Source organism: Epinephelus lanceolatus, chromosome 15 (genome assembly GCF_041903045.1).
Source record: "Epinephelus lanceolatus isolate andai-2023 chromosome 15, ASM4190304v1, whole genome shotgun sequence".
NCBI lineage: Eukaryota > Metazoa > Chordata > Actinopteri > Perciformes > Serranidae > Epinephelus > Epinephelus lanceolatus.
In genome coordinates this window covers 35776273-35803982 of record NC_135748.1, presented here as the reverse complement: position 1 = coordinate 35803982, position 27710 = coordinate 35776273, and the positions used below count along the sequence as shown (strand labels likewise).

Below are 27710 nucleotides of genomic sequence, written 5' to 3'. Positions count from 1 at the left end.
CTTCTAAGTATATTATTTATCCAGTCAATAATTCTGGCTCAACCCGCACTTACTGTGTAATGTAGTTTAATTTTACATTTAGTAAATTGATTTTGCAGTAAACAACAAGAGGCCAGCTCATTCTCAAGTGGCTCGTTGCTTTTATATTGTCTTTATATGACACTTATCATCTGATCTTAAATCCTCAGAGTCATTAATTTTCATTTATGTATATATGTTTTATCTATTCAGTCAAATCTGACCAAACCGACAGTGCTGTTATTGGAACTCAACATATCCACAGGTACCTGGTAGCTACACATTCTTATACCCATAATAGTAATTTAGTGTCCACAGTGGTACAACTAAACACCACATTGTCACAGTTCAACAGATTTATTACAAACAAAAAAGCCTGCCCAAAACTGAAAGCTTTCAACCTAATTGTTGACCCTAGTGTGTTCACATGACACAGGCATAACCTCGGTGATTTAGGTACCGTCCTACCCAACCACCTCCCTATGTGATCCACAACTTCTTCCCAAAATAGGTTAACCAGTTTACATTCCCAGATTGCATGTAGAAATGTTCCTGTTTCTGACATTTCCAATATTAATTATTAATTAACTGCATAAATTATTAATTTATACTGAATACATTTTCCTTTTGCCTCCTTTATATATTTCCCAGTATTTGATAGAACCATATTTTTTAAGATCCATATCACAAGTGCAGTACAAACATGATACTAACTCATCTTTTTAGATTTTGGAGGCTCGTGATAATAATGTTTCTAAACACTAACTAAAATTGCAGCACTGAGCTGACAGTGTTGTTTCTGTATGGTCTTAAATGATTTCAAATACATACAGAACGTGCCAGTGGATAAAGTAACTCAGTACATTTACTCTGGTATGTACTTTACTTGAGTATTTAAATTTTCTGCTACTTTATACTTCACAAGTTAAGTTACCCAGAAGTGTATATATAGTGAAAAATAAGCCCAACCTTTACCAGCTGCAACAATAAATAATAATATACACATTAACGCATCAGCAGTTAGAATCCTTACTTTTTTGTACTTTAATATTTCATGCTAATACTTTCATACATTATCTCATGCTTTCATACACACAAACAAATGAGCAGTTATAGACGTCAATATATACGTTAATAAACATTTAAAACATCTTTGTATGTGCTGATATCTCCACACTAGTGTGTTATACAGGATCTACTAAGTGCTTTTAAACTACCCTTACTGCTTGATAGGGGGTTGTTAGAATAAAGTGTTTAAGAGTGTATGTGGCAGAAAAATTGAGAAGCAGAAATACCTGCTGTATTGAAGTAAATGGACTCCAACTGTTCTGTTTAATACTTACAGTAATCACACTCTTCTTTTATTTCCTGCAGGTCCTGTTGATGAATGAGAGCTGGTGATAATCTGCAATCCTTTTCTTCCCACACTGAACTTTGTCAAAGTGCAAAACCCAACAAGTCCCTCCTCTGATGGAAATGCATCCATATCAAGAGTTTTGTTTTTATTTTTCCATATTTTAAACTAGTAACGGTGCCATCTGTCGTGCTGCTGAGAACAGGAACCCAGATATGAACCTACAGCCTTTTACCTGCATAAATGAAGTGACTAGACAAGGTTCAAACACAGCTTTATTAGCATCAAGGCATGTTGTTCAGTCCATCATATGTTCCCTCTTACCTTAACCCGACATGTGGGCTTCTTTTCTGTGTCATTTCTGGTGTTAAGTTATCATTTGTATATTATCATAAAATGCTTGCGTCAGTGAATTGCATTGAGTTGCTTCGTCGAGGACAGATTTTTCAGATGCAGCAATAATGAAATGGTCAGTGGTCGACAACAGACGTCTGTGAGTTCATTGTTTTCATAAAACCTCTGTGAAAGTGAAGGACACAATCTGTGCATACAGTCAAAACCAGAACAATAAAAACAAACATTTTACAAGATGGATTTGCATTGTCTGTGCTATCTGCTAAATACTTGTTAATCTCATATAGTGGTATTTATTTTAGAGAATGGTGAAAACACTAGAAACTCAAAGTACAAGGCTACAGTCACACACTGCAGAGTGGTTGTTGTTAAATCATTATGATCTATGACATGTTAACTGTTACTGTGTTTCTTAGGCCCAATCCCATTTCATATTTCTACCCCTACCCCTTGTTTTCAAGAGCCACCTTGCCCCCTGGAACAGAGTTACAAGATGTAGTGGTTGAAAACTTTACAACCCTCCAAGACCCTCTAAAGGTATGCTTGCGTTCACATAAAGTGTTGCCAGGCATTGCTAATATGCCGTCTTCTGCAGTAGTGATTTCTCTTGCATGGGCTACAAGCAGTCTTTTGCAGTTGGAAGGATGCTTGCAGTTTGTTCACAACAAGCAGGGCTTTGAAGGCTAACTTAAGCAACTCACTCTCCTTCCCTGCCAGTCTGCACTGATAGAGGAGCGGTACCAAGTCGAGGAACAGAGGGGTAAGGGCTCTGCAGTAGGGGTCAGGGGTGTATTGGGATTGGGCCCAAATGTCAAGTAACATCACAACATCTTATCAGGCTGAGTCTAGAGTCCCAAATGGTCAACATTGAGTAGGACACTACTGTAGTACAATGGTATACCTGTTCTTAACATACTGTACATGTGGTTTTCACCTTACATCATAATCACTCTTTAGCTAATTCAGATCTGAAGGTTTCTTTTTGCACTTCTACCAAATGGCTCCAGGAAATAAACTCAGGTCTTCATCTTTTCCAGGGAGCTGAGGACCTTTTGAGGAACTCAGAAAGTTTACTTGCTGAGAAGGTATCACCTTTCTTTCTTTTTTGTAAAGAGCAAGGTAAAGATCAGCACTGTAGTTTCTTAATCATTTATTGTTCTAATTTGCTTATTCTTCAGGGGACTTTCAGTTCCTGAGTTCCTGGAACTGTTTGGGTGAAATGCTTTAACCAGTGAATCATGACAGACATCAGAGCTATAACACATAATAAGTTTACCCAATGTCTGTTAAACTTAGTACAGTTAAAAACTCTTAAGATTGCAACCAGAGATGCCATCCGACAGATTTCTGTGTACAGTCATCTACAGTATCTCAATGGCAGGTTTGGGATCAGGATCTCTACGTCACTCACTGTGTGGACTGTAAAGCTAAGGACCATTTCTCCTCTTTTACCCCGCTCTCTCTTCTCTCAGTCCTCTGTTTTGTTCGTGGCGTCCTTGCGAGCGATGATCTTGTACACACTCTCTCTGAAGCTGCTGTCAGAGGTCAGCCGTCGGGCCGTCTCCCGCAGCTCCTCTATGTCGCCACTGTCAGCATTTGCTACTGCAAAAGACTTTGAGTGCTTTACTGTGATGAAACAGAAGAAAAAAAAAATCAATCAAAAAAACATACTATACTATGGCGTTTTTTCCACTTTTTTTGACATACTATACTATGGCGGTTTTATCACTTTTTTTGACATACTATACTATGGCGGTTTTATCACTTTTTTTGACATACTATGGTGTTTTTTCCACTTTTTTGACATACTATACTATGGCGTTTTTTTCCACTTTTTTGACATACTGTACTATGGCGGTTTTATCACTTTTTTTGACATACTATACTATGGCATATTTACCAGTTTTTTGGACATTCTATACTATGGCGTTTTTTCCACTTTTTTGACATACTATACTATGGCGGTTTTATCACTTTTTTTGACATACTATACTATGGCATTTTTTCCACTTTTTTGACATACTATACTATGGTGTTTTTTCCACTTTTTTGACATACTATACTATGGCGTTTTTTTCCACTTTTTTGACATACTGTATTATGGCGGTTTTATCACTTTTTTTTGACATACTATACTATGGCATATTTACCAGTTTTTTTGACATTCTATACTATGGCGTTTTTTCCACTTTTTTGACATACTATACTATGGCGGTTTTATCACTTTTTTTTGACATACTATACTATGGCGTTTTTTCCACTTTTTTGACATACTATACTATGGCGTTTTTTCCACTTTTTTGACATACTATACTATACTATGGCGGTTTTATCACTTTTTTTGACATACTATACTATGGCGGTTTTATCACTTTTTTTGACATACTGTACTATGGCATTTTTTCCACTTTTTTGAAATACTATACTATGGCGTTTTTTCCACTTTTTTGACATACTATACTATGGCGGTTTTATCACTTTTTTTGACATACTATACTATGGTGTTTTTTCCACTTTTTTGACATACTATACTATGGCATATTTACCAGTTTTTTTGACATACTATACTATGGTGTTTTTTCCACTTTTTTGACATACTATACTATGGCGTTTTTTCCACTTTTTTGACATACTATACTATGGCGTTTTTATCACTTTTTTTGACATACTATACTATGGCGGTTTTATCACTTTTTTTGACATACTATACTATGGTGTTTTTATCACTTTTTTTGACATACTATACTATGGCGGTTTTTTCCACTTTTTTGACATACTATACTATGGCGTTTTTTTCCACTTTTTTGACATACTATACTATGGCGTTTTTTTCCACTTTTTTGACATACTGTACTATGGCGGTTTTATCACTTTTTTTTGACATACTATACTATGGCGTTTTTTTCCACTTTTTTGACATACTATACTATGGCGTTTTTTCCACTTTTTTGACATACTATACTATGGCATATTTACCAGTTTTTTTGACATACTATACTATGGTGTTTTTTCCACTTTTTTGACATTCTATACTATGGCGTTTTTTCCACTTTTTTGACATACTATACTATGGCGGTTTTATCACTTTTTTTTGACATACTATACTATGGCGTTTTTTCCACTTTTTTGACATACTATACTATGGCGTTTTTTCCACTTTTTTGACATACTATACTATACTATGGCGGTTTTATCACTTTTTTTGACATACTGTACTATGGCGGTTTTATCACTTTTTTTTGACATACTATACTATGGCATTTTTTCCACTTTTTTGACATACTATACTATGGCGTTTTTTCCACTTTTTTGACATACTATACTATGGCGGTTTTATCACTTTTTTTGACATACTATACTATGGTGTTTTTTCCACTTTTTTGACATACTATACTATGGCATATTTACCAGTTTTTTTGACATACTATACTATGGTGTTTTTTCCACTTTTTTGACATACTATACTATGGCGTTTTTTTCCACTGTTTTGACATACTATACTATGGCATATTTACCAGTTTTTTTGACATACTATACTATGGTGTTTTTTCCACTTTTTTGACATTCTATACTATGGCGTTTTTTCCACTTTTTTGACATACTATACTATGGCGGTTTTATCACTTTTTTTTGACATACTATACTATGGCGTTTTTTCCACTTTTTTGACATACTATACTATGGCGTTTTTTCCACTTTTTTGACATACTATACTATACTATGGCGGTTTTATCACTTTTTTTGACATACTGTACTATGGCGGTTTTATCACTTTTTTTTGACATACTATACTATGGCATTTTTTCCACTTTTTTGACATACTATACTATGGCGTTTTTTCCACTTTTTTGACATACTATACTATGGCGGTTTTATCACTTTTTTTGACATACTATACTATGGTGTTTTTTCCACTTTTTTGACATACTATACTATGGCATATTTACCAGTTTTTTTGACATACTATACTATGGTGTTTTTTCCACTTTTTTGACATACTATACTATGGCGTTTTTTTCCACTGTTTTGACATACTATACTATGGCATATTTACCAGTTTTTTTGACATACTATACTATGGTGTTTTTTCCACTTTTTTGACATACTATACTATGGCATATTTACCAGTTTTTTTGACATACTATACTATGGTGTTTTTTCCACTTTTTTGACATACTATACTATGGCATATTTACCAGTTTTTTTGACATACTATACTATGGTGTTTTTTCCACTTTTTTGACATACTATACTATGGCGTTTTTTTCCACTTTTTTGACATACTATGGTGTTTTTTCCACTTTTTTGACATACTATACTATGGCGTTTTTTTCCACTTTTTTGACATACTGTACTATGGCGGTTTTATCACTTTTTTTTGACATACTATACTATGGCGTTTTTTTCCACTTTTTTGACATACTATACTATGGCGTTTTTTCCACTTTTTTGACATACTATACTATGGCATATTTACCAGTTTTTTTGACATACTATACTATGGTGTTTTTTCCACTTTTTTGACATACTATACTATGGCGTTTTTTCCACTTTTTTGACATACTATACTATGGCGTTTTTTTCCACTTTTTTGACATACTATACTATGGCGTTTTTTCCCACTTTTTTGACATACTATACTATGGCGTTTTTTTCCACTTTTTTGACATACTGTACTATGGCGGTTTTATCACTTTTTTTTGACATACTATACTATGGCGTTTTTTTCCACTTTTTTGACATACTATACTATGGCGTTTTTTCCACTTTTTTGACATACTATACTATGGCGGTTTTATCACTTTTTTTGACATACTATACTATGGTGTTTTTTCCACTTTTTTGACATACTATACTATGGCGTTTTTTTCCACTTTTTTGACATACTATACTATGGCATATTTACCAGTTTTTTTGACATACTATACTATGGTGTTTTTTCCACTTTTTTGACATACTATACTATGGCGGTTTTTTCCACTTTTTTGACATACTATACTATGGTGTTTTTTCCACTTTTTTTGATATACTATACTATGGCGGTTTTATCACTTTTTTTGACATACTATACTATGGCGTTTTTATCACTTTTTTTGACATAATATACTATGGCGGTTTTATCACTTTTTTTGACATACTATACTATGGTGTTTTTTCCACTTTTTTGACATACTATACTATGGCATATTTACCAGTTTTTTTGACATACTATACTATGGCGTTTTTTCCACTTTTTTGACATACTATACTATGGCGGTTTTATCACTTTTTTTGACATACTATACTATGGCGTTTTTTCCACTTTTTTGACATACTATACCGGACATTTGTATCACTTTTTTTCAACATACTATACTATGGCATTTTTATGACTCTTCGACATACCAAACTATGGCATTTTTTACACTTTTTGGACATACTATACTGTGGTGTTTTCATCACTTTTTCAACAAACTATACTATGGCGTTTTTATCTCTCTTTTCGACATACCATACTAGGACATTTTTACCACTTTTTTTGACACACCATATTATGGCGTTTTTATCTCTCCAATTTCGACATACTATACTAGGACATTTTTACCACTTTTTTCAACACATTATAGTATGGCATTTATATCTCTTTTTGCGATAGACTATGGCATTTTCAGCACTTTTTAAGACCCACTATACTATGGTGTTTTTATCATTTTGTTTGACATACTATACTATTTTTTACTACTATGGCTTTTTTCTTTTTTTATTTTTAGCAATTTTTATGACATGCTATTCTATTTAATAATATTTTGTTTTTTTACCATATTTCTATGGTATACTATATTTTAACATTTTTTCATCATAATTCTTTGGCATAATATACTATGGCAATTTTACCAATTTTTCATGTCACAATATACAATGGCATTTTTTAACATTTTCTCTCATTGTATATTCAAGTATGTTTTGTTTTTTTTACGTTTTTGGCATACTATACTATCATAGTGTTTGCCAAATTCTTATGACAAACTCTTCTATGACATTTTTTACCATAGTTTTTTCGCATACTATATTATGATATTTTTGCCATATTTTCATGACATACTATACTATGAGCATGAGGTTTTTTTATTCATATTTTCATGGCATACTTATCCATGAGATTTATTTTTTCTCATATTTTTATGGCATACTATACTATGACATTTTTGTATCATAATTTTTGGGCCTGTATATATATAAGAGTGTTTTGCTGTTTATGTTGAATTTAGTCATACAACATGCACATGCCCATGGAGCTTATTGTTGTGATCATTACTGTGTAATGCACAGACTTACACCAGTGGCGTCTGGAGGCTCTCCTTTGGATTCGGCAGCTCTTGATTCTGCGTGCAGCAGCTTTGTGCAGATACACAGCATTCTTCATTATTGATGGAAGCTTTGCCTCAATTTCTGCTGCACAGATGCAGTCTTCAAAGAATTCTGGATTAACACAATCATCAGAAACACATGATATATACATATATTTACACAGGATGCTGGCATTATTGTAGAGGTCCTCGGATGTTTTCATATCATGGAAATAGCAAACATATATTCGCAGGCCGCAGCCACTCGTGAGATATAATCCTTGAGATGCATGTAATACATTTATTTGCTGATTTAGAATTTAGCAAAAAGGGGAATATAAGCGGTGAGACTTGAATCTGCAGTTCACAGGTGGAAAAAACTAATGTAATAAAAAATGTTACAATGTCCACTTACTTTTTGTGTACATTTGTGTCATTGTGTGACCTAAGTTTGGGAATAGCTAAATAAGTGGAGCTTGTGTTCACAGTATTTATCAAAGATATTTGTCCCCAAGGTCAAGAATGAATTCTTATGCTCTAAAATTAAGACACAGAATATAGTGTTATCTTGATGTAAATATGTAACTAAAGTAAAGTAAAAACTGTTAAATTTGTGTTCATCCCTTTGATTCAAATTGTTTGGAGCTTTTACTTATATTATATTATATTATATTATATTATATTATATTATATTGTATATTATAATGACAGTGTAATTACATGGAAACATGACAGTGAGAATACTGAATTATTAGACAGCCCTAGTTTAGCACTGCCATTTTTAGACTGTATAGTTTGCAGAGCTGCAATGATCTGTTGATTATTGATATGTCAATGGACAGAAAATTAAGGCTTTTTGATAATCAATCCTTTCAGTCATTTTTGAAATAGAAATGCCCAATTAGTTTCCCAGCATCTCAAATGTAAGGATTTGATGCTTTTTCTAAAAATTCTGAGTCAAGTATTACGGTGAATATCTTTTGGTTTTCGACATTTGTTTGAATAACAAAATATGAATAAATCATCTCAAAACATCATAAAAGGCATTTTTCACTATTTGGTGAGATTTTATAGACTTAATGATTAAAAGAGAAAAGAATCAGCAAATCCACTGATAATTAAAATAACCTGATCAAGCCCTGTTCATTTGAGGCAACTGTGAACAGATTACACAAAATGCAAAACTCCCACTTTTCTTGTTTCATGTTTCGTTATCTTTCTCTGATATCTGCTGAATGTGATCAACATGTGATACAGACTCTATCCAGAGGAGGGCAGTCACACAGGTGGAAGTGTCAGATCAGATAAAATGATGCACTTCACCTCCCTACTGTATGTTTAAGAGCATTTGGATCAGTATGTAAACCTGTTTCAGAGAATTATCTGAGTAAATCTGCTTCAACACATCTGTATTCATGTATCAGACTGATGATATTCTTTCTGCTGTCCTCACTCCTCACACATAACTTCCATCACACCAAACTTTTACAGCTCTAACTAAACTCAGTGCAGTCCTGCAGCACATATATGACATCAGATATGAAGGTATCAGTGAATACACTCACTCCTCAGCTGAGTCACATCCCCCTTCATCTTCTCGTCTGTCTCTTTGGTCCGTTCCACTGAGTCCAGGCCTCTCTCCAGGTCCTGCAGAGCCTCTTCGGCCTGCTTCAGTCTTTTCTCCAGCTCCACACGAGACTCTATCTCTGCCTGAGTCACACAGGAAGCGTGCAGGATGTTAATGAACTCTTACTTATCTACTGCAGCTATGTGTGGATATTTTGCATCAATATAATCGGATCGTTAATCAATGAATCGATGTATCGTTACACCCCTACTCAACAATACAGCTGCTTGTCTCTTTAATTACTCATGCATACTTTGTCCACAAAGCAATTTGAGGCCTGAAGGAAGAAAGAAAGAGTGAGGTGATGTAAAGAGGTGATGGATACAAAGCACAGAGGAAACAGAGGTAACTTCATACAGACAAACCGGACAACAGGGGAGGATGTTGTTCCAGTAAATGTAATGTGAGATCAGCTCTTCATGCCACAGAGACTCTGCATCAGTCTGAGAGTCTGTAAAAATCTGACTGATGAACCAACCTGAGTATCAGAGTTACATCCAGCTAGTTTCTACCTGAGTTATTTGTACAAGCAGGGTCACGTCCTCTGTATGTTTTTTTTCTGGGGTTTTAATTAAAAACACAGTATATTAGTAGGTATTTTAAAGGTTCAAGTTATTTATACTTAATACTTTTGATTTAAAAAATTTCAGATAAACTGGAGGATTAAATGTGCCTTTGTGGATTGTGAAAATTCTTCTATTTCTTTAGATATTTAAAAACCCATTGTATTATTATTATTATTATTATTATTATCATTATTATAATTATAATCATTATCATTATTATTATTGTTATCATTATTATCATTATTATTATTATTATCATTACCATTATTATTATTATCGTTATCATTATTATCATTATCATTATTATTATCATTATCATTATTATTATCATTATTATTATTATTATTATCGTTATCATTATTATTATTATCATTATTATTATTATTACTGTTATGACAAAAGGTAAAAACAGGGTTGATTTACTAAGCTCATGAAGTCACTTCTGTTTTGTACTTCTTTGTATCTAGAATTTTATGAGACATATATATTGACTATATATAATCTATACTGACATTTTTTCATAATTCTTTTGCATACTTTTCATCATATTTTTATGCCATACTATGTTCTGACATTTTTTTTATCATATTTTTATATCATACTGTACTATGACTTTTTTTTTTTTTTTGGGTTGTTTGTTTTTTTGGCATACCATTACTTTTTTTTTTTTTTTACCATATTTTATAGTACTCTAAACAAAGACTTTTTTTCCCCACAATAAAATGGGACCAATTAGCAGTAAATAAGTTATCTAAATATATTCCAAATTAAATATCTGGGGAAAGCAAAACCACAGATCAATTTATACTTAGTTTAGAGGCATAACAAACACTACTTCTACCAGTATACCTAATACTACTATATGAGACTGATAAATGCCTATCTGACCAGGAAACTGAAGGATTTTAAAAGTCGAAATCATTAAAACCTTCCGTCAAGTGTCAGGTCCAATTTTTTCCACGGTTGTGGACATTTAAACTTATCATCCTGGTATTTCAAAGAATCCAGGCTACAGCTCTGAGTACAAGCACAGTTCAACACAATCAGTGAGTGACTGATCATTTTAACTATTATTAGTTCCACATGTGTTTTTCCTGCTGCTTATGAAAGGCTAAATGTCTGCTGTGACAGTCCTGAAACTGAAGGTGTTACTGACACATTTCCATTTACTGTTCCTCAGGTAGAGCTGTTTTATTGCACGTCTGCCCGTCCTGGAAGGGAGATCCCTCCTCACTTGCTCTTCCTGAGGTTTCTATCATTTTTTCCCCATTAAAGGGAGATTTTCCTCATCTGCTGTGAGGGTCCAAGGACAGAGGGATGTTGTATGCTGTAGAGGCCTCTGAGGCAAATTATGATTTGTGATATTGAGCTTTATAAATAGAATTGAATTGAATTGTTTCTAAATCCCACAAGAGACATGCTTTAAACACCTGAAATTACTGTAAAACTCCCTCATTTTCAGCTGCTGTTGCAATAAACGTTTTCATCATCTGACTGTTCATCTTGTGTCGACTCTTTCACTCTTTTATCTTAATAAAAATCTTTCCTCTGAAACAATATCTGAAAGGAAAATAAACCTGGCAGCTGATTAATACGCTGACCTTTAAACTGACTTTGAGCGTTGCTGTGTCATGTAAGCTGAGAGCAGCTGAGTCACGCTGTGTTACCTTGAGCTCAGCCTCAGTCTGCTGCTTGTCTACAGTGAGCTGAGAGAGCGACTGCTGCAGCGTCCGGGCCTGACACGAGTAGAACTCCCTCTCCTGCTGCAGGACTGTAGCTCGCTGCTCGTTCTCCCTGAGCCTGGACGACAGGGAAGGACAGCACATTCACAACATATACAACATAAAATATATCATGCATATTTTTGTCCTAACCTGCTCATAACTCAGACTGTGCCAGTTTCTACGGATTTGGGCATTATTTAAACCCTTTTCAAAGCTCCAAGATTAATCCTAAAAGCTGTTTTGTTGCAGAAAATAAAATCTGGATTTCCACTTCAGTTGCCCTTCACTGTCAGGAGGACTGAGAAGGTTGGTGTCCTGCTGTGCTCCCTGAGCTCTACAGGACTCAGATACACACAGACAAACACACAACTGTAATGTCATTACAAGGTTAAGACAGGAACAACAGAGCAACTTGTGCGACGCTTAAAGGAACAGTTTGACACTTTGAAAAATTATATGCCCTCTGTGAACACGAGTATAGAGCATGTTGTCATTTCAGATGCTGGTCTTTACACAAATTTAACAAACAAGATATAATGTGTTAATTGTTTAGCTTATGAGGTGCTTGAAGACAGATTTTCTTTCCTTTGTACAGAGCCAGGTGACCTGTGTCCACCTGTTCACGGTTCTTTATGCTAAGCTAAGCTAACCAGCTGCTGGCTGTAACTTCATATTTAACATATGAGAGTGGTAACAATCTTCTTATCTAACGGTCAAACTACTGCTTTATTTAGTTGAATATCTGCTTTTCTTTAAAGTGTCTTGAATCATTCATAATGGTCCGGAGCCACGTGTGGCTCTTTCGCCCCTCTCCAGTGGCTCCCGGTGGTTTTGGCAAAAAAGATGATATAGAAATTACATTTTCATTTTTCACTGTCTTAAGCCTTGTGTGATTCTTACATTCTCTCTTGTAAAAATGTGTAACCTATCGACAGAATAAAATAAATGTTTTTACATTTCATCAACTAAATATGCGTCATACAGCCTTTTCCCTTTTCCTTTAAATTTTGCTGAACCACAAAGGGTTGTCTTGGATCTCCCCGGCTAAGCTAGTTATGGAGTCCAGATCGTAAAAAGTCTTGGAGGACGATAAACAATTTAACAGTGCACGGACATATTCTTTTCCTTTTACCACCAACCCTGCAAATTAAAGTACCAAACAATCATAAATATCCCACTGCAGAGTCGCCACCTTGTGGTAAAACATATTAGTAAAGGCTCATTTAGAGCTATTAGTAATGTTGATGAGTGAATTTAGACTGTTAGCATCATCACGCCCATCACTAGAACCAAGCACCGAACCTTGGGGGACCGAGCCTTCGCCGCCACTGCCCCAACCCCCTGGAACTCCCTCCCACTCAACAGCAGAAATGCAGACTCCCTAGAGACTTTCAAATCACTGTTAAAAACCCATCTGTTCAAACTGGCATTTCCCTAGTTTCTAACAGTCATTTTTCATTTTCATTTTTATTTTATTATCATTGTTATTTTTCAGCACTGTAAAGCATCTTTGAGTGTCCTGAAAAGCTCTATATAAATCTGATGTATTGTTATTATTATAAGGCTCAAATGTGTTTTGAAGCTCCAGGCAGATTATTTGAGAGCTGTTTTGGCCAAAAATGTCTCTACTTATAGCAAAGGTTGCCGACCCCTGGTCTAGTGTGCAGGATTTAATGGCATCTAACAGTGGCTAGAATAGAGGCTGCAGATTGCAACAAACTGAAAACCTCTCCCGAGTGTCAAGCATGTAGGAGAACTATAGTGACTAACGTGAAAATGTAAATGACCCGATCTAGAGCCAGTTTGTCCATTCTGGGCTACTGTAGAAACATGGCGGACTCTGTGGAAGAGGACCTGCTCTGTGTGTAGATATAAACGTCTCATTCTATGTTCACGAAAACACAATGATTTTTAGGTTTACATGATTATAAACTGAAAACATTCCTCGTTTATTCCATTTCTGTCAATATATTCACCTAAATCCTGCACACTGGACCTTTAAGCTCACTGCTGGATGTTTCAGCTGAACGTCTCTGTCAGTTCCTGTCTTCACGATTTTTTTTACTGTTCTTTTGCAAATGTGGGATACAACAGACAAAATCTATTTTGTTATGTTTTATTATATTATACTGTATTATTTCTAAGCTTCATATGTTCTTTCATCATATGATGGAAAAACAGAAAATATGTTTGAGAAAGAAATGTTAAAATATAAAAAATAATGAGAAATTGAGACATTAGACATGTTCAAATGTCTGAAAATGATCATTATGATGTAATAAGTCCTGTAATATATACCACCTTTGTAAAACATGTCTGAGTGATGTTGATTAAATTTAACTATCATTTTTGAGACTGTAGTTTCTGGTGTTTTCACTATTTTTGCTCCTGAATAATGTAAATAAGGTGGAAAAAATATTAGAAACACCTTTGATGAAGGAAAACATGTTTTTTATACTAAATATATTGTTGCTGTATCATTGAATGTGTATGTTTCCAACAAAAACACTTGTCAAATTTAACTGCTTAAAAAAATATCACATAGATTTGGGTCAACATGCAAACAACTAAAGGAACAGTTCACACAAAAACAGAACATTATAACCCGTATTTGTTGCAGGACTGTTTTGTAATGCAGTTAAGCCTCAGCTTGATTTAGCACGAAGCTGTTCTGCAGGATTCTGGTTGTATTTTTGTATTTTTCCATGAAGCTGCAGCTGTTATCTGCCAGGGGGAGGAGGAGCGTGCAGCTCATGGAAACATAACGTTATGGCTGCTATATTTCAGAGTTCCTAAAAGAACATTAGTGCTACACAGTCAATAGCAGCTGCCTGTAATATCCCACTTACTGGTGCTGATCAATGGGGCTGGTTGTTTATGGATCAATACACATTTCCACTACTAGTACATTCTCAGTGCAATTAGCACAGAGGATCCCTGGAAAGGCCACAGGATGCCAACATGTAATCGCAGGCTGAAGCCCTGCAGTGAACATTTTTACCTTGGTACCTCAGTACTGATTCAGTAACCAGGGTTTCTAATGTGACGCTGACACTTATATGTTTATTATATGGTTGTGTGAAAATGTAAACAGTTCTTTAAAGGCTGCCTGACTGAAAAACCAAACGGCTCAGAGAAGTGTAAGCTTCTAACTGGTGTCCAGATGTTAAAATCACAAACATACATTTGCTGCAGTACACCAGTATGATCCCAGTCTGATGCTGGATTCTGTTCTCTCACTCACTTGTCCTCAGCCTGCTCCTTCTCCTTCAGCAGGATCTTCATTTGATCCTCGATGTGTCGCAGGTCCTGCAGCAGGTCCACAGCACCGGGGTCCTCGCCATCCTCAGACTGAGCTGAGCTCTCCTCTGTGGCCTCATCCTCCTTCTCCCCCCGCTCCTTCACCCCCAGCAGCTCCAAGGTTCGTTGTTTCTCCTGAGAGAGCTCCTGAAGGACAAAACAATAAAGCTCAGACCGGCGCCCTCACACCTCTGCAACTTTTCTCTGCAACGTTCTACAGCAGTTTGATCTAGTCGCAAATTATTGGGCTTAAAACTGGGCTCTCTATGTGGTAAAAAGTCACAAATACTTTTGAAACTGGTGCGACATGACCAGAGAAAACAAAGAAAAGGGGCTGTGGCATTTGCTTTTGCTCAAGAGGCAGAAAACATACAACTACTGGAAAGCACAGCACCACACCGCACCAATAAACGCTCCTGTGGTGTGTGATGTAGTGTAAGCTTTGCCATTTTCCATAGGAAACAATATGGCGGCTGGCAGGTAACATTCTTGTACTATAGCTAAACAGTAAGCTAATATACGTTTCAAATAACAAATAACATCTATGTTCAGTCAGTCTGAGTTTGAGAGCACGACGCCCCTCTCTTTCAATCAGCTTCTACACTCTTTGTGTCTGTGGTGGTGGCAACATACAACAATTAAGAATTACAATTACTGTAGTTTGAGCCACAGCCCAACATTGTTATGATACAACACTGATTGAAAACTGGCAAAATTTCCCATTAAGTTAAATATAAAGCTACAGCCAGAAGTAATTAGTGTTTATTAGTGAGCTTGGAGGTGCTGACTGGAGGTTATTTGCAGCTACCTTCAGACAGAGCGCAGAGGACAGGTGTTCCCCACCTGTTTCAGGCCTTTATGCTAAGCTAAGCTAACTAGCTGCTGACTGTAGCTTCATATTTAACAGACAGACATGAGAGTTGTATTTCCCAAACGTCAAACTCCTCCTTTAATTCTTGAGTTTCGAAATGTTTATAAACTCAGAGTTCATTGTTTCCACATGGCTCTCATCCCTCCCACAGAAAGTTGCGTCAGTGTAAAATGAATTACGTCAGCAGGATAATGTGACGAGCAGCCTCGTTTGTTACACAACTTATGACATCAGCTGTTGTAACATTACATGATCTGAATCAAGCGCCACAGTTCCAACTCATCAATAAATTATTCTTGTCACAGTGGACTATCCGCACACACACACACACACACACACACACACACAGTATCTGTGAATGAGTGACCAACAGCTTTTAGTTTCATACCTCGATGGATTTCTGCAGCATGATGGTCAGACTGCTCAGCTCTTCTTTTTCACTCTCAACACCTCTCAGGGACTGAGCTGTGCCGTCCAGGTCTCTGCCGTCAACACACAGATAAGTCACATTCATTCACAGGCTTGTACAGTACAATCGGTATGAGTTCACATAAACATAAAGTAGTTGAGTTTTTACAGTTTGATATGCTCCTGCTCCGCCTTCAGCTCCACCACCACCTCCTCAAACTTCAGCTTCTCCTCCTCCAGAACCTGGTTCAGACGCTCCAGCTCCTGCACACACAAACACAACTGTGTTACAGGGTGTATTTAGTGTTTAAAATGTTGCAGATTATTAAAATGAATGATCACATTCACTGCTCTGTGACAGTATAAAGAGGACCTGTTACGCTCATTTTCAGGTTCATACTTGTATTCTGGGTTTCCACAGCAACATGTTTACATGCTTTACAGTAAAAGAACAATTTGTTTTCCTCAGATTGTCTGTGCTGGAACAACTATATTCACCCTCTGTCTGAGGTGCTCTGTTCAGCGCCTGTCTCTTCTCCTCCTTCTGAATAGATTTTTGTTGTTGGATATAATTCAGTCCATCTAAATGTCACTTTAAATGTTCTTATTTTCATTTAAGAATTTAGCATGTAAGACACCTCCCCTGGGTGAAACCCTGCATTTTTATAAGTCTCCTCAACGTCTCTGCACCATCATCGCAGTCAGGAAACGTCTGTAACGGAGAATAGTGATACTTTCTACAGTGCAAAATCACCAATAAAAGCTCAGCATAAGTTCAATCAGGAAGACTTTCTTTGTGCTATATCCAGTCACAATTCTCTCTCTATCCCACTCCTCTACTTCAACATCTACTACATCTTTACCACCCTCTAAGATGTATGACATCACGATGGGGTCTAATTGCCAAAGACTTTTCATGTTTCTCACACTTATGTGAACATGTAAATAAATATCCTTTTCTTCTCTCCTGATTGAATTGTAAATATTTGCAGTAGCACGCCTGGGGCAGACGACCACATAAAGAAATCTGTCACAAATCAACGACAGCTTGTCTCATTGTAAACTATTCAGAACGTAGGGTTGGGTACCGACACTCGGTACTTTTTGTACTTGGTACCGATTCACGTTGGTACTACCGAGTACCGATTCACTTAAAATGAATCTTTGCCAAATTTCGGTACCTGAGGTGGAGGCGGAGCGAGAGTGCATGACTTGCACCTCAGACTCAGCAATAATGGCGACAAAAAAAATGTACAGACAAAAGTTAAAGGCGCTGTATGCAAGAATGTGGCTAAAACGGTTACTGCACTCAAATTCAAAATACTGCTGCGAGTCGTGTCCGCCCCCCCTCCCCTACAGATTCGAGGTTGCTGGACAGCTGAGGAGAAGCCGGCTGCTAATGCTACGTACTGGGACACTGCTAATGCTGCTTGCCGTGCTGCTGTAGCTCAGTCGTAACTGTAACTGATGCTGAGACTCTACTGACTGTGTGACTGGTAGACGGCAGTGGGTGGCGCAACAGGCCAAAACACAAATTCAAAACATGAACATGATTTGCAGACTGCAAAAGAATTTTTTAGATGCGAATATTCTGGCTGTACTATTGTTGTCGGTGAGATCAGTATGTTATATGAACATTATTCCTTAGTCTCTGTGACATATTAGGAGGATTTTATGACTATTTGCCTTAGATTTCTTACATATAGCTCCTTTAACGTGTAGCACTGTTCCTAAATGTTCTCAATAAAATGTTGAAACTGAGAAATTTATACTTTAAAAAGTACCGAAATAAGGTACCGTTTGGTACCAGTACCAAATTCCAGATACCGGTACCGGTTCAATTATGAACGGTACCCAACCCTAACTCACGGGGATTACTTTTAAATACGTTTGCCCTGTTAATTAAAAATTTTGGCCATGTTTAATACGAACATTTGACATTCTAACATTAAATATATATATATATATATATATATATATATATATATATATATATGTACACATGTACATAAGACACCAAACGAAGAAAAAAATCTGAAAAGTGTGAAGGATGCTTTATTTTAATACCAAAATATTAAAAAGAAAAGTACAGGTAAAACTGTAACAATTGATTAATCATCTAGTTGATGGATAAAAAAAAAATACTCTGTACCAATTTTAATAATGTATTAATTATTTAGTTCATTTATTCAGCAAAAACCTTCAAACACTTTTTGACCAACCTTCTCCAGTGTGATGATTTGCTGTATTTCTGTTTTATATTGCAGTAAACTGAATATCTTTGGACTGTTGGTCAAACAAAGTAAGACTTCTGAAAACGTCATCTTGGGCTCTGTCTTTCATTTTATACACTTAATAATTTATAAAAATATAATCAGTAAAAATGACTGTTTGCCTCACATGTGTGATGATAGCAGAGGAGTAAATAAGAAGTCTCACCTCTCTCTGTGCTCTTTGATGACTGAGCTCTTCAGTCTCTTCCATCAGTTTATCTGCAGACAGAAAATTATTTCACATGAACCTGCTTCGGCCTGATAAACCTTTAAAAAGCTCAGGTGACTGTGTGTCTGTGTTTACCCAGATACTCCTGCTTCTCCTTGGCCAGCTGTAGCCCCTGAGCCTCCAGACTCTCGATCATGGCCTCCCCCAGCTGGGCGTTCTTCCACGTGCTGTCAGACAAACACAAAGGTTTCAACTAAACCGAGAAACGATCAGTAAAAACACGGTGAGCACCCAATATTTTAGGGATGATAGTAAAAGGTTTCAGCACGTCCGTCCAACACTTTGATCCAGGCTGAAATATTAAACAAATCATTGAATTGCTTGCCAAAAATCATTGTTCATACATTCATGTTCTTGACAGGATGAATTCTACTGACTGTGACCATCCTTTGACTTTTTATTCAGCTCCACCTGTTCGAGTTTTGGCTTTGCTTCTCCCATTCCTTGTGTATCATGTTTGTCTGTGTGTTGCTGGGTGTGGACTATTGGTTCCCTCCTTCTGCCAGTCCACCTGATCCAGCTGCTGATCCTACTCACCTGCACCTCACCCACCAATCAAGCCACCACAGTATAAACCCCGGCTCAGACTCCCAGACTCTGCCAGATTGTTCAGTCTCCTATGTGGTACAGATGTCAAGGCCTTCAGACTGTTCAGCCATCAGTTCCTCTGCCTGCCCTACCTCACCTCCTCAGCCAGACTCCTGATTGCCTCAGTCAAGATTTCAGCCATCCAGAAACCTTTCACAATACACTGTCCTAAACCTTCCTCTGTGTCCAGGTTGTGCTTGTTTTTGGGTCCTAAATTGGACTGACATGACTCCACCGGCAGATCAACGTTTCATTCAAAATCTGTTTAATGAATTGCCTTAAAATTTACTACATACATTCATGGTCCCCAGAGGATGAATTATAGTAACACAGATGCTCTGACTTTTCTTCAGGCCAGTGGTGGCCCTGGCATATTCAGTGCCCTGGGCAAGCCTGCCACCATCATCATGAGAACATTATGATTTGACTGACTTACTTGTTCCTCTAAGCTCCTAGGTGGAGCATAGGGCCACAATCACACCCCGCCAATGGACTCTGTTTTGGGCAGTTTTCTTCAGCTGGGCCCATGTCTGTCCAGTTGTCTTTGCCTCACTCTCAACTGATCTTCTCCAGGTCTGTTTTGGTCTCCCCACTTTCCTCTTGCCCTGTGGATTCCAGTCCAGTGCTTGCCTTGTGATGGTATTGGCTGGTTTGCGTAAGGTGTGTCCAACCCACCCCAACTTTCTCTTCTTCACATCCTGGCTAATGGGGTTCTGAAGTGTTTTCTCCCACAGGCTGGCATTTGAGATCTTATCAGGCCACCTGATGTTCAGGATGTGTCTAAGGCATTTGTTGATGAAAGCCTGGAGTTTGTTGGTCACTCTCCAAGCCTCTGATCCATACAGGAGGACCGCCTTGATGTTGGTGTTGAATATCCTGGTCTTATTTCGGAGGGACAGGGCCTTGGAGTTCCAGATGGGTCGCAGTGTGTTAAAGGCATGTCTTGCCTTATTTATCCTGCTCTTAACGTCATCATCTGATCCGCCATCTTTGCTGACTATGCTCCCGAGGTATGTGACATTATGATTTACCATCATCCAATACTAGTTTTTACTTAATGGAGCTTGAGAGCTTCACAGTGTAAATCAGTGCAACCTCTGTGAGCTGTTCGTCGTGGCCACCGGCTGCTTAGAGGTAACGATAATTACCTCTCCTCCTGCTGATTTCAACACGGATTTGTTGGTTTTTTTAATGTTCTTTCTCTCCACATCCAAAAAAAGGCTGTGTGTGTGTAGTTATGTTGTTGTGGCCTTATGTAATATTTCAAAAATAATAGTAATAATAGTATTAGAAAAAAAAAAGTAAAATTATTATGACTATTTAAGTCTGATGTGTATGAACTGAAAATGTCTGACTGTAGCAACTCCAGCATTAACATTTTTTTTCTACAAACAACAATGTCCCATCTAAATAATTCTACAAGCCCATAAAAATTCATGAGTCACGCCTTGTGTGTGTGTGTGTGTAATCCCTTCAGAGGTTTTAGAAGACGAATTTGTGTTAGTCGAATACTCACACTTTGCCCGACTCCTGCAGCATCTCCATCCACTGGACCTGCTCCTCCCCAGACTCAGCAGCCAGGACTATGGTGCCCTGAGGGACGGATACACAACATCACACGTCAGCAGTTTGTCAATAATGAGATTAGGCTCTAAAACAGACAGAGGATTTTCCATCTTTGGGCTGCTGAGACAGTAAAAATTGATATAACACTGTTGTCACCCAGTGTGCAGTTAAATTCACTCTATGATGTGTCACATTTATTCAGTATGAGGCTGATTTAAGTCATAAAAGTACGATTCAGACAGAGATATTTCAGCTTGGCTCTGCAGGCTGCTTTTTAACAGAGTCAATTGTAAGTTTACACTGATTTTTATTGCATGATGTCTGTCTGCACCTTTATTTCCATGTCTGTCTTTGAAATTCTACTTCAAACCTCTGTAAAGCTGATAAATAATAGAGTAATGAAGGAATCAAAGTGTGACAGGATCTTACAGTGAAGTCTTCCAGGTTGACCACGATGCCATGGGGCATGCCCATGTTTTCATTAGCTGACACCACACATCCTCCCAAAGGGATGACTCCCTGAGACACAAACACATCACACCGTTATTCATAATGTTGCTTCTGGATAATTTAGGTAAATGCCTTGTTTTTAAAAATGCAAAAAGTGACTTAAACACACAGTTATTAAATTAAAACCTCCCACATGTGTATCATCCTCCACCATCTCTTACAGGTGTTCAGAGAAGACGCAGCGGCTCACCTTGGGGTGGATGTTGAAGTACCTGTTGGTCTCAAAGTTTCTCTTCTCGCTCTCTGCATAGTAGAGCAAGAAGCTGTCTTTGATGATGAAGAATCTTTGTACCGAGGAAGACAATGAAAGCAGCAGTGAGTCAGTCCTGTGGGGCTGAAAGGAACCAACGTCTGCTGATGTTCTCACTAACACATTACTACTGTTCACTGACATCTTAGTTCATTGTACAGACAATATGAAACATTCCTGCTTCTGACTCTTTATACATATCATTATTTAATTCACAAATAACAAGTGTACTGTGAAATTGATCCTGTGAGGGAGCTGCTTTTTATTTTATACTTAAGATCACATTTATTTCTTGTGACCCATTAATATGAAGCAGCACTTTCCACCTGTCATCATGGGCTGCGTGTCAATAAGTTATGTGCAGTTAAACAGTTTGCTATGGACTGTTTACACAGGCACAAATAAGTAAAATTAAACTAGTATAAAGTATAAGGAAAGTATAAATAATGTATAACTGTCCCATGTTGGAAAGGGCTGTCTGACGGGCAGGTAAACGCTGAAAATATTGTTTTTAGGAGGCTAAAATACATTCTGCTGCTGCCTCTGTCCACAGCTGTACATTGCTCATCTGTGTCAGTACTCCTGCCTGCTTCTCCAAACTGGGGTCATGCCAACTGCCATCTTACTCTGTGTAATACCCTACCTGTGGGTAAGTACCTCGTACAACCCCACTTCAAAGAATTCAACTATCCTTTTTTCCCTTTGAAACCACCTTTCTTGTGCTGCTTTCAGACGCCTTTCACAAATATTTAAACCTTTAAACGCTGAAATAAAAATTGGTCTGATTTCTTCCAAAAACATGGGAAAAGGGAAATGAGAGACTTGATGAGAAATGTCCCACAAATTACAAAAGAAAAAAAAAAGATTTAGAAAATTATTCTAAAAAACTTCTTTCTTATTTCATTTCATTTATTCGTTTTTACTAATTTTCTTGTTTTGAATTTTCTTTCAATTTCTTTTGGCCATGTCTGTTTTTTTGTTGCTCACTGCCTTCTACCCATGCTTTTGATAGAAATCAAGCCGATTTTCTCGGGTTTCAAAGAGTTAAAGGACTACCACATATTCACTGTTGCACATACATTTGGGGGACTCACCAGAGAAGGATTTAATAAAGAGTAGACAGATTCTCTGCAGCACAGGCCGAGATATCCTGACTTTAAGTTCCATTTTCAAAAAAGCTAGATCCTTTATTTCCCATAGCGCACCTCATTATCATCTGTCATTAGACCCTCCTGTCTGTTAAAGGCCTTCATCTTACAAACTGCACGCCTCCAGATATAACTTCTTTCTCTTTAGAAAGACATTATACAGCTATTTTCTTTAGAGAAGGTAATGAAGAACTAGTTCCAAATTACGATGAGATGCGATGCAATGGGTTCATTTTATTGTCCCTGTAGGGAAATTTGTCTTAAAGCATCAAGCTACAATATTTAAAATCTTAATTAACGTTTGTCACAAATGAATTTTCAAAATGATCATCCTATATTGTCTGAATTGCCCAGTCCATCTGAATCGTATGCATCCAAGCTTGTCACTTCCTTTTATTGATGTCAGCATGTTCTTCTGTCAGTTGTGCATTTGTGCAACCATGAAATAAAAGTCACACGTCTTTGCCACTGTAAAAAATTGCAATCAGAAGGAGTCATGGTGGAGACGAAGAAACAGTCCAAACCATGGCTTCATTGCACTGTATTGTCTAACATTACAATTTCAAGTAATGGTGGAAACACCAGCAGTATGCTTGAACATCTGTCTACACAACAAAGGTTTGAAATCCAGGAACATCATGTATTTGACACTTTACACACGAGTGCTAGTGCTTCCCAATGAAGCAGCACGTCCGTTACCGAGGGTAAATATCCTGTTATAATAACATTAACGTCACACAGGCAGGCTTAGCAAGATTTTTCTCTTTGACTAGGAAAATGTACATGAAAAAAATGCTGTACAAATATTCTCTTATTTCATTTGAGATGGTAACAGACTGTTGCTACAGCGAGCTCGACTCTCCCATCAGCTCCACCTGTCACACTGCTGCACAGGGTGGTGAGATGAGCAAAGAACAAGTGTCACTGTGCAGTCACAAAATTCTCAGAATCAGATATTAAAACAGTTGTATTGACACTGTAAACCTGTGAAGTCCTGTTTTTTTCCACACAGAACATTGATCAGGAATCAAGAAGGGAATCGATAAAGAATCCGACGATAAGCAGAAATTAATTATAGCTGCTGTGCAGTGATGGGTGGGGTCCGGGCATTTTTAGGCAATTCTGAGCAACAAGCAGAAGAATTGGAAGACATTTAGGAACTTAGCAACACAATCTGCCTTTTGCATCAGCTGAGGCTTGAACTCACAACCTCTGAAACTAAGGATCAATTTCTATTTCACTGAGCTAATTAGTCAGTGACAATTCATGTGTAGCTTCACAGATTGACTAAGCCAGACGTGCAGGTTTAGCAGCCGTCCATGCATGGAAAAGCAGATTTCAAACCACTGTAAAAAAATTCAGTTATCAAAACAAAATTCTGAAAATACACATATTGCATCTAGACAGCATGGAGATGTTGGTTATTTGTTTTAACAATGATTGATTTGCTTAACTAGTTGAGCTATGTGCAAAGTGAGAAGCCTCAGATGGTTTCACACTGAAGCACTGACACTGGATCTTTGTGGAAAGTTTGGTTTATTTTCAAGCATGAGAAGGCAGATTTTCTAGCAGAAAAAAGATTTGTAGATGCTGCACAGTGATCAGTCACGCTCAGGCAATTTTAAGCAATAAGCTGGAGCACAAGAAGATGATTACATTACAATGTGGATTCTGTACCAGATGAGGCTTGAATCGGCAACCTCTGGAACCTAAGACGGTCATCTACCGCTCTGAGCTAATTGGCAAGTAGCAACTCAACAGTGGCTTCACAAATTGAGTAAGCCATTCACTGCTGTGTAGGAAAGCAGCCGTCCATGCATGGAAAGGTAGATTTGAAACCACTGTAAAAAATTCAGTTATTAAGACAAAAATCTGAAAATACACATATACACATACACATATACACACACACGGAGATGTTGGTTATTTGTTTGTAACAAAGATTGATTTGCTCCATAAGTGAAAAACTGATGTTTAAAATTACCATTTTTACATTGACTCCAATTGTTCACATTAGAGCAAAATTCAAAATGCTGTCAAAAATTCAGTTTTTGAGATAAAATTCTGAAATTTGCCACACATCATCTACCATGACTCTAGAATTTTGTCTTTTTATCATGAACATTGAAGATTTATTTAGCAAGTATTTGCATGTATATGTTTACAGTACCGTTTACAGTCAAACATTTTGATGCACTGTAGGCTCAATTTTTGATAAATCAAAAATCTGAGAAACGTAGTTGTTGTAGGACAGTCTGAAGATGCTCTGTAGCAAGTTTGGTGTCAATTGAGCAAAAATTGTGGGAGGAGATAGGTTTAAGAAGTTTTACAGTTGTTGAAAAAAACAGAGTGATGAACTTCATAATTTTTAATACGTTTATATGTACAAAAGTTTCTTCAGTATTGGGGCTACAGTTTCATGCATGTTGTGAAGTTGTAGCACGTATGGTTGATTTGTTATTAATTTTCAAAGTTTTGAACTTTAGATGCTTGCTGTAGCGCCACCATCAGGACTATTGGCTTGAGTTTACAGCTGAGGATATCTGGCATGAGACTGGACCTTTGTGCAAAGTTTGGTGAGTTTTCACCCATGGGAAGTATGATTTCCTCACAAGAAGAAAGAAGAAGAAGAAGAAGAACTAGGATTACAATAGTGTCCGGGCAGACCCTAATAAGGGCACTGGTGTCAGTAAATCTTATAAATTTGCTGGCTCTATTTTTCACATATTTTTCTCTTAAAGACGAGTAAACTGACCTTTATATGTGATATCAGTGGAGCGTCCCTGTAATTTCACCCATGAAGAAGGCTGTTAGATGACTATTATCATTTTAACATTGTTATATGTGTGTTATCTATACACTCAGGGACGACAGGTGAAGTTGCATTGTGCTACGTCCGAGGTAACACATATATTTTACACTGTCTCTGTTTAACCTGCTTAAAAATGTTAAAGTCTCACTGAGGGTCACTCACCCGCATTTAAATGTCATCACACAGATTTGTTTCAAACAACTTCCTTTTTTTTTGTTGTAAGCTGGAGACAAAAATAAATACCACAAAATCTCTGAGCTCAGCCGTCTGTAGTTTGTCACCGGAAACCAAACGAGCATTTACCCAACAAAACCAAATTCTTTCGACCTTTATGACACAAGCAAATGGGAGAGGTTACAAAGAGTCCACTGCAAATGGACTCTCTGGATCCACTGTGTATTGTCGTTTTAACTGTTATGTAAAACTAAGAGCATTATCATGACATAAGGTACCAATCCAGGCATTTAACATCCAAATAGACACTCATGTCAGGAAAGGCTGACACGAGGACGGCAAGCGGCCTGTGAGGAAGACAAAAGGACAATCCTCTGATGCACAACACAAAATCCTGAATGTCCATTTTGGGAAAAAACACAGGCAATCAAGTCTGTAAGTTTTATCCAGAGGTTTCTGCTACAAAACTTTTTGTAATTTGTGATATTTTTCTCAAAGAAAAAGTCACTTTGGATGTTTTTAACTGCAGATATAAAGCAAATTAAATACTTTGTGCTCTCAGAACATCAGAATAACACTATTTTATACCTGTGGTGTCAAATAAATGTCAATTTAAGTGTGTTTTTTAAAAAATACAACTAACCTTTTCTTACTGTTTGACACTTCTGGGAAGGAAATTATGATCGTTATCTGGGAATAATCGTCATTTTTGTCCAGAGCAAAGTAAAACTTTCTCCCATATAAATGTAAACTTTTGAAAAATAAAGAAAAAGTAGATTTCCTATAAACTTTTTGAAGCTAATGCAGATTTTAATGAGGTTTTTTTATACGCTGCAGAGAGGCTGAATTTCCCCCTAACAACACAAAGAACTGCAGACAAGATAAGATAAAAACCACTGAGTGAATCACACCTCCCCCCCTCACCTGCGGGACCACTTGGCCGACGGCCGTCCGAAGGGCCTCTTCCACAGCACCCCATGCAGCTGCACTTTGGTGCTGATGTCCAATGCTTCAGAGTCCGACTGCTCCATGGACGACCACGGTGAGAACAGAGAGTTTCTGGATGAAGACGAGAACATCCTCTCTGGCTTCCCACGCCCTGGGAGGTGGAGCAAATAAGACTTCCAACAGACTAAAAAAAAAATAATACAGTCAGTCAATAACAATCAGTCCAATGACAGCAAACACACACACACTCATGGAGGTGCATGTATGGCTGCAGGGACAGCTTCAATATAACACAGGAAAAAGTAGCAAAGAAATCCCAATAACTCAGCAGGGTGGAATGATGCAGCTGCCAATACGCTCATCAGCTGGAGGCAGACTGACTGCACAGATGAAAACAGGGGATGACAGAGAGAAAGAGGGGAGGGAGGAAGAGGAGGGATACTGGGAGGCGATGGGGGAGGGAAGCTTTAGGAATGAGTTGCTAAATCTGAAGCCAGTCAATACATTCCAGCCAGTAAAAGCTGTTATTCAGATTACTGTACTCGCCGCAGTCTCCAGCTCTTGGCAGGTATGAACTCTCTGGTCCCTCCATCTATCCATCACTCCATCCACCACTCCCTCCATCAGCCGCTCCAGCAGTGAATTAGGAGAACATCTGGGGCAG

The 27710-nt window shown here is 37.3% G+C and overlaps 2 protein-coding genes across 2 annotated transcripts in view; one reads left to right on the top strand and one right to left on the bottom strand.

Moving 5' to 3' along the window:
• The window catches only part of ccdc177 (coiled-coil domain containing 177), an 8415-nt gene extending 6453 nt beyond the window's left edge, over positions 1 to 1962 (top strand). Inside the window, exon 3 of the mRNA XM_033642932.2 lies at positions 1393 to 1962. The gene's annotated coding sequence lies outside the window, so the exon portion shown is untranslated. The remainder of the gene's footprint in view (positions 1 to 1392) is intronic.
• plekhd1 (pleckstrin homology domain containing, family D (with coiled-coil domains) member 1) lies at positions 1635 to 27710 on the bottom strand. Its single transcript, XM_033642934.2, has 13 exons — positions 27023 to 27710; positions 21905 to 21998; positions 21634 to 21723; positions 21155 to 21231; positions 19126 to 19217; positions 18988 to 19040; positions 16718 to 16812; positions 16529 to 16622; positions 15214 to 15416; positions 11913 to 12045; positions 9618 to 9762; positions 8042 to 8185; positions 1635 to 3352 (listed from the first exon to the last, which is right to left on the bottom strand). The coding sequence occupies exons 1-13, from the start codon at positions 27175 to 27177 to the stop codon at positions 3195 to 3197; spliced, it is 1533 nt and encodes a 510-aa protein (XP_033498825.1). The 5' UTR covers positions 27178 to 27710; the 3' UTR covers positions 1635 to 3194.

Excerpts from the sequence above, each read along its gene's own strand:
- plekhd1 (XM_033642934.2), bottom strand. The coding sequence starts at position 27,177 with ATGTTCTCGTCTTCATCCAGAAACTCTCTGTTCTCACCGTGGTCGTCC. Across the intron at positions 21,999-27,022 it reads TCGGCCAAGTGGTCCCGCAG|ATTCTTCATCATCAAAGACA; the intron begins GTGAGGGGGGGA and ends CTCGGTACAAAG. Across the intron at positions 19,218-21,154 it reads CTGCAGGAGTCGGGCAAAGT|CACGTGGAAGAACGCCCAGC; the intron begins GTGAGTATTCGA and ends TTTGTCTGACAG.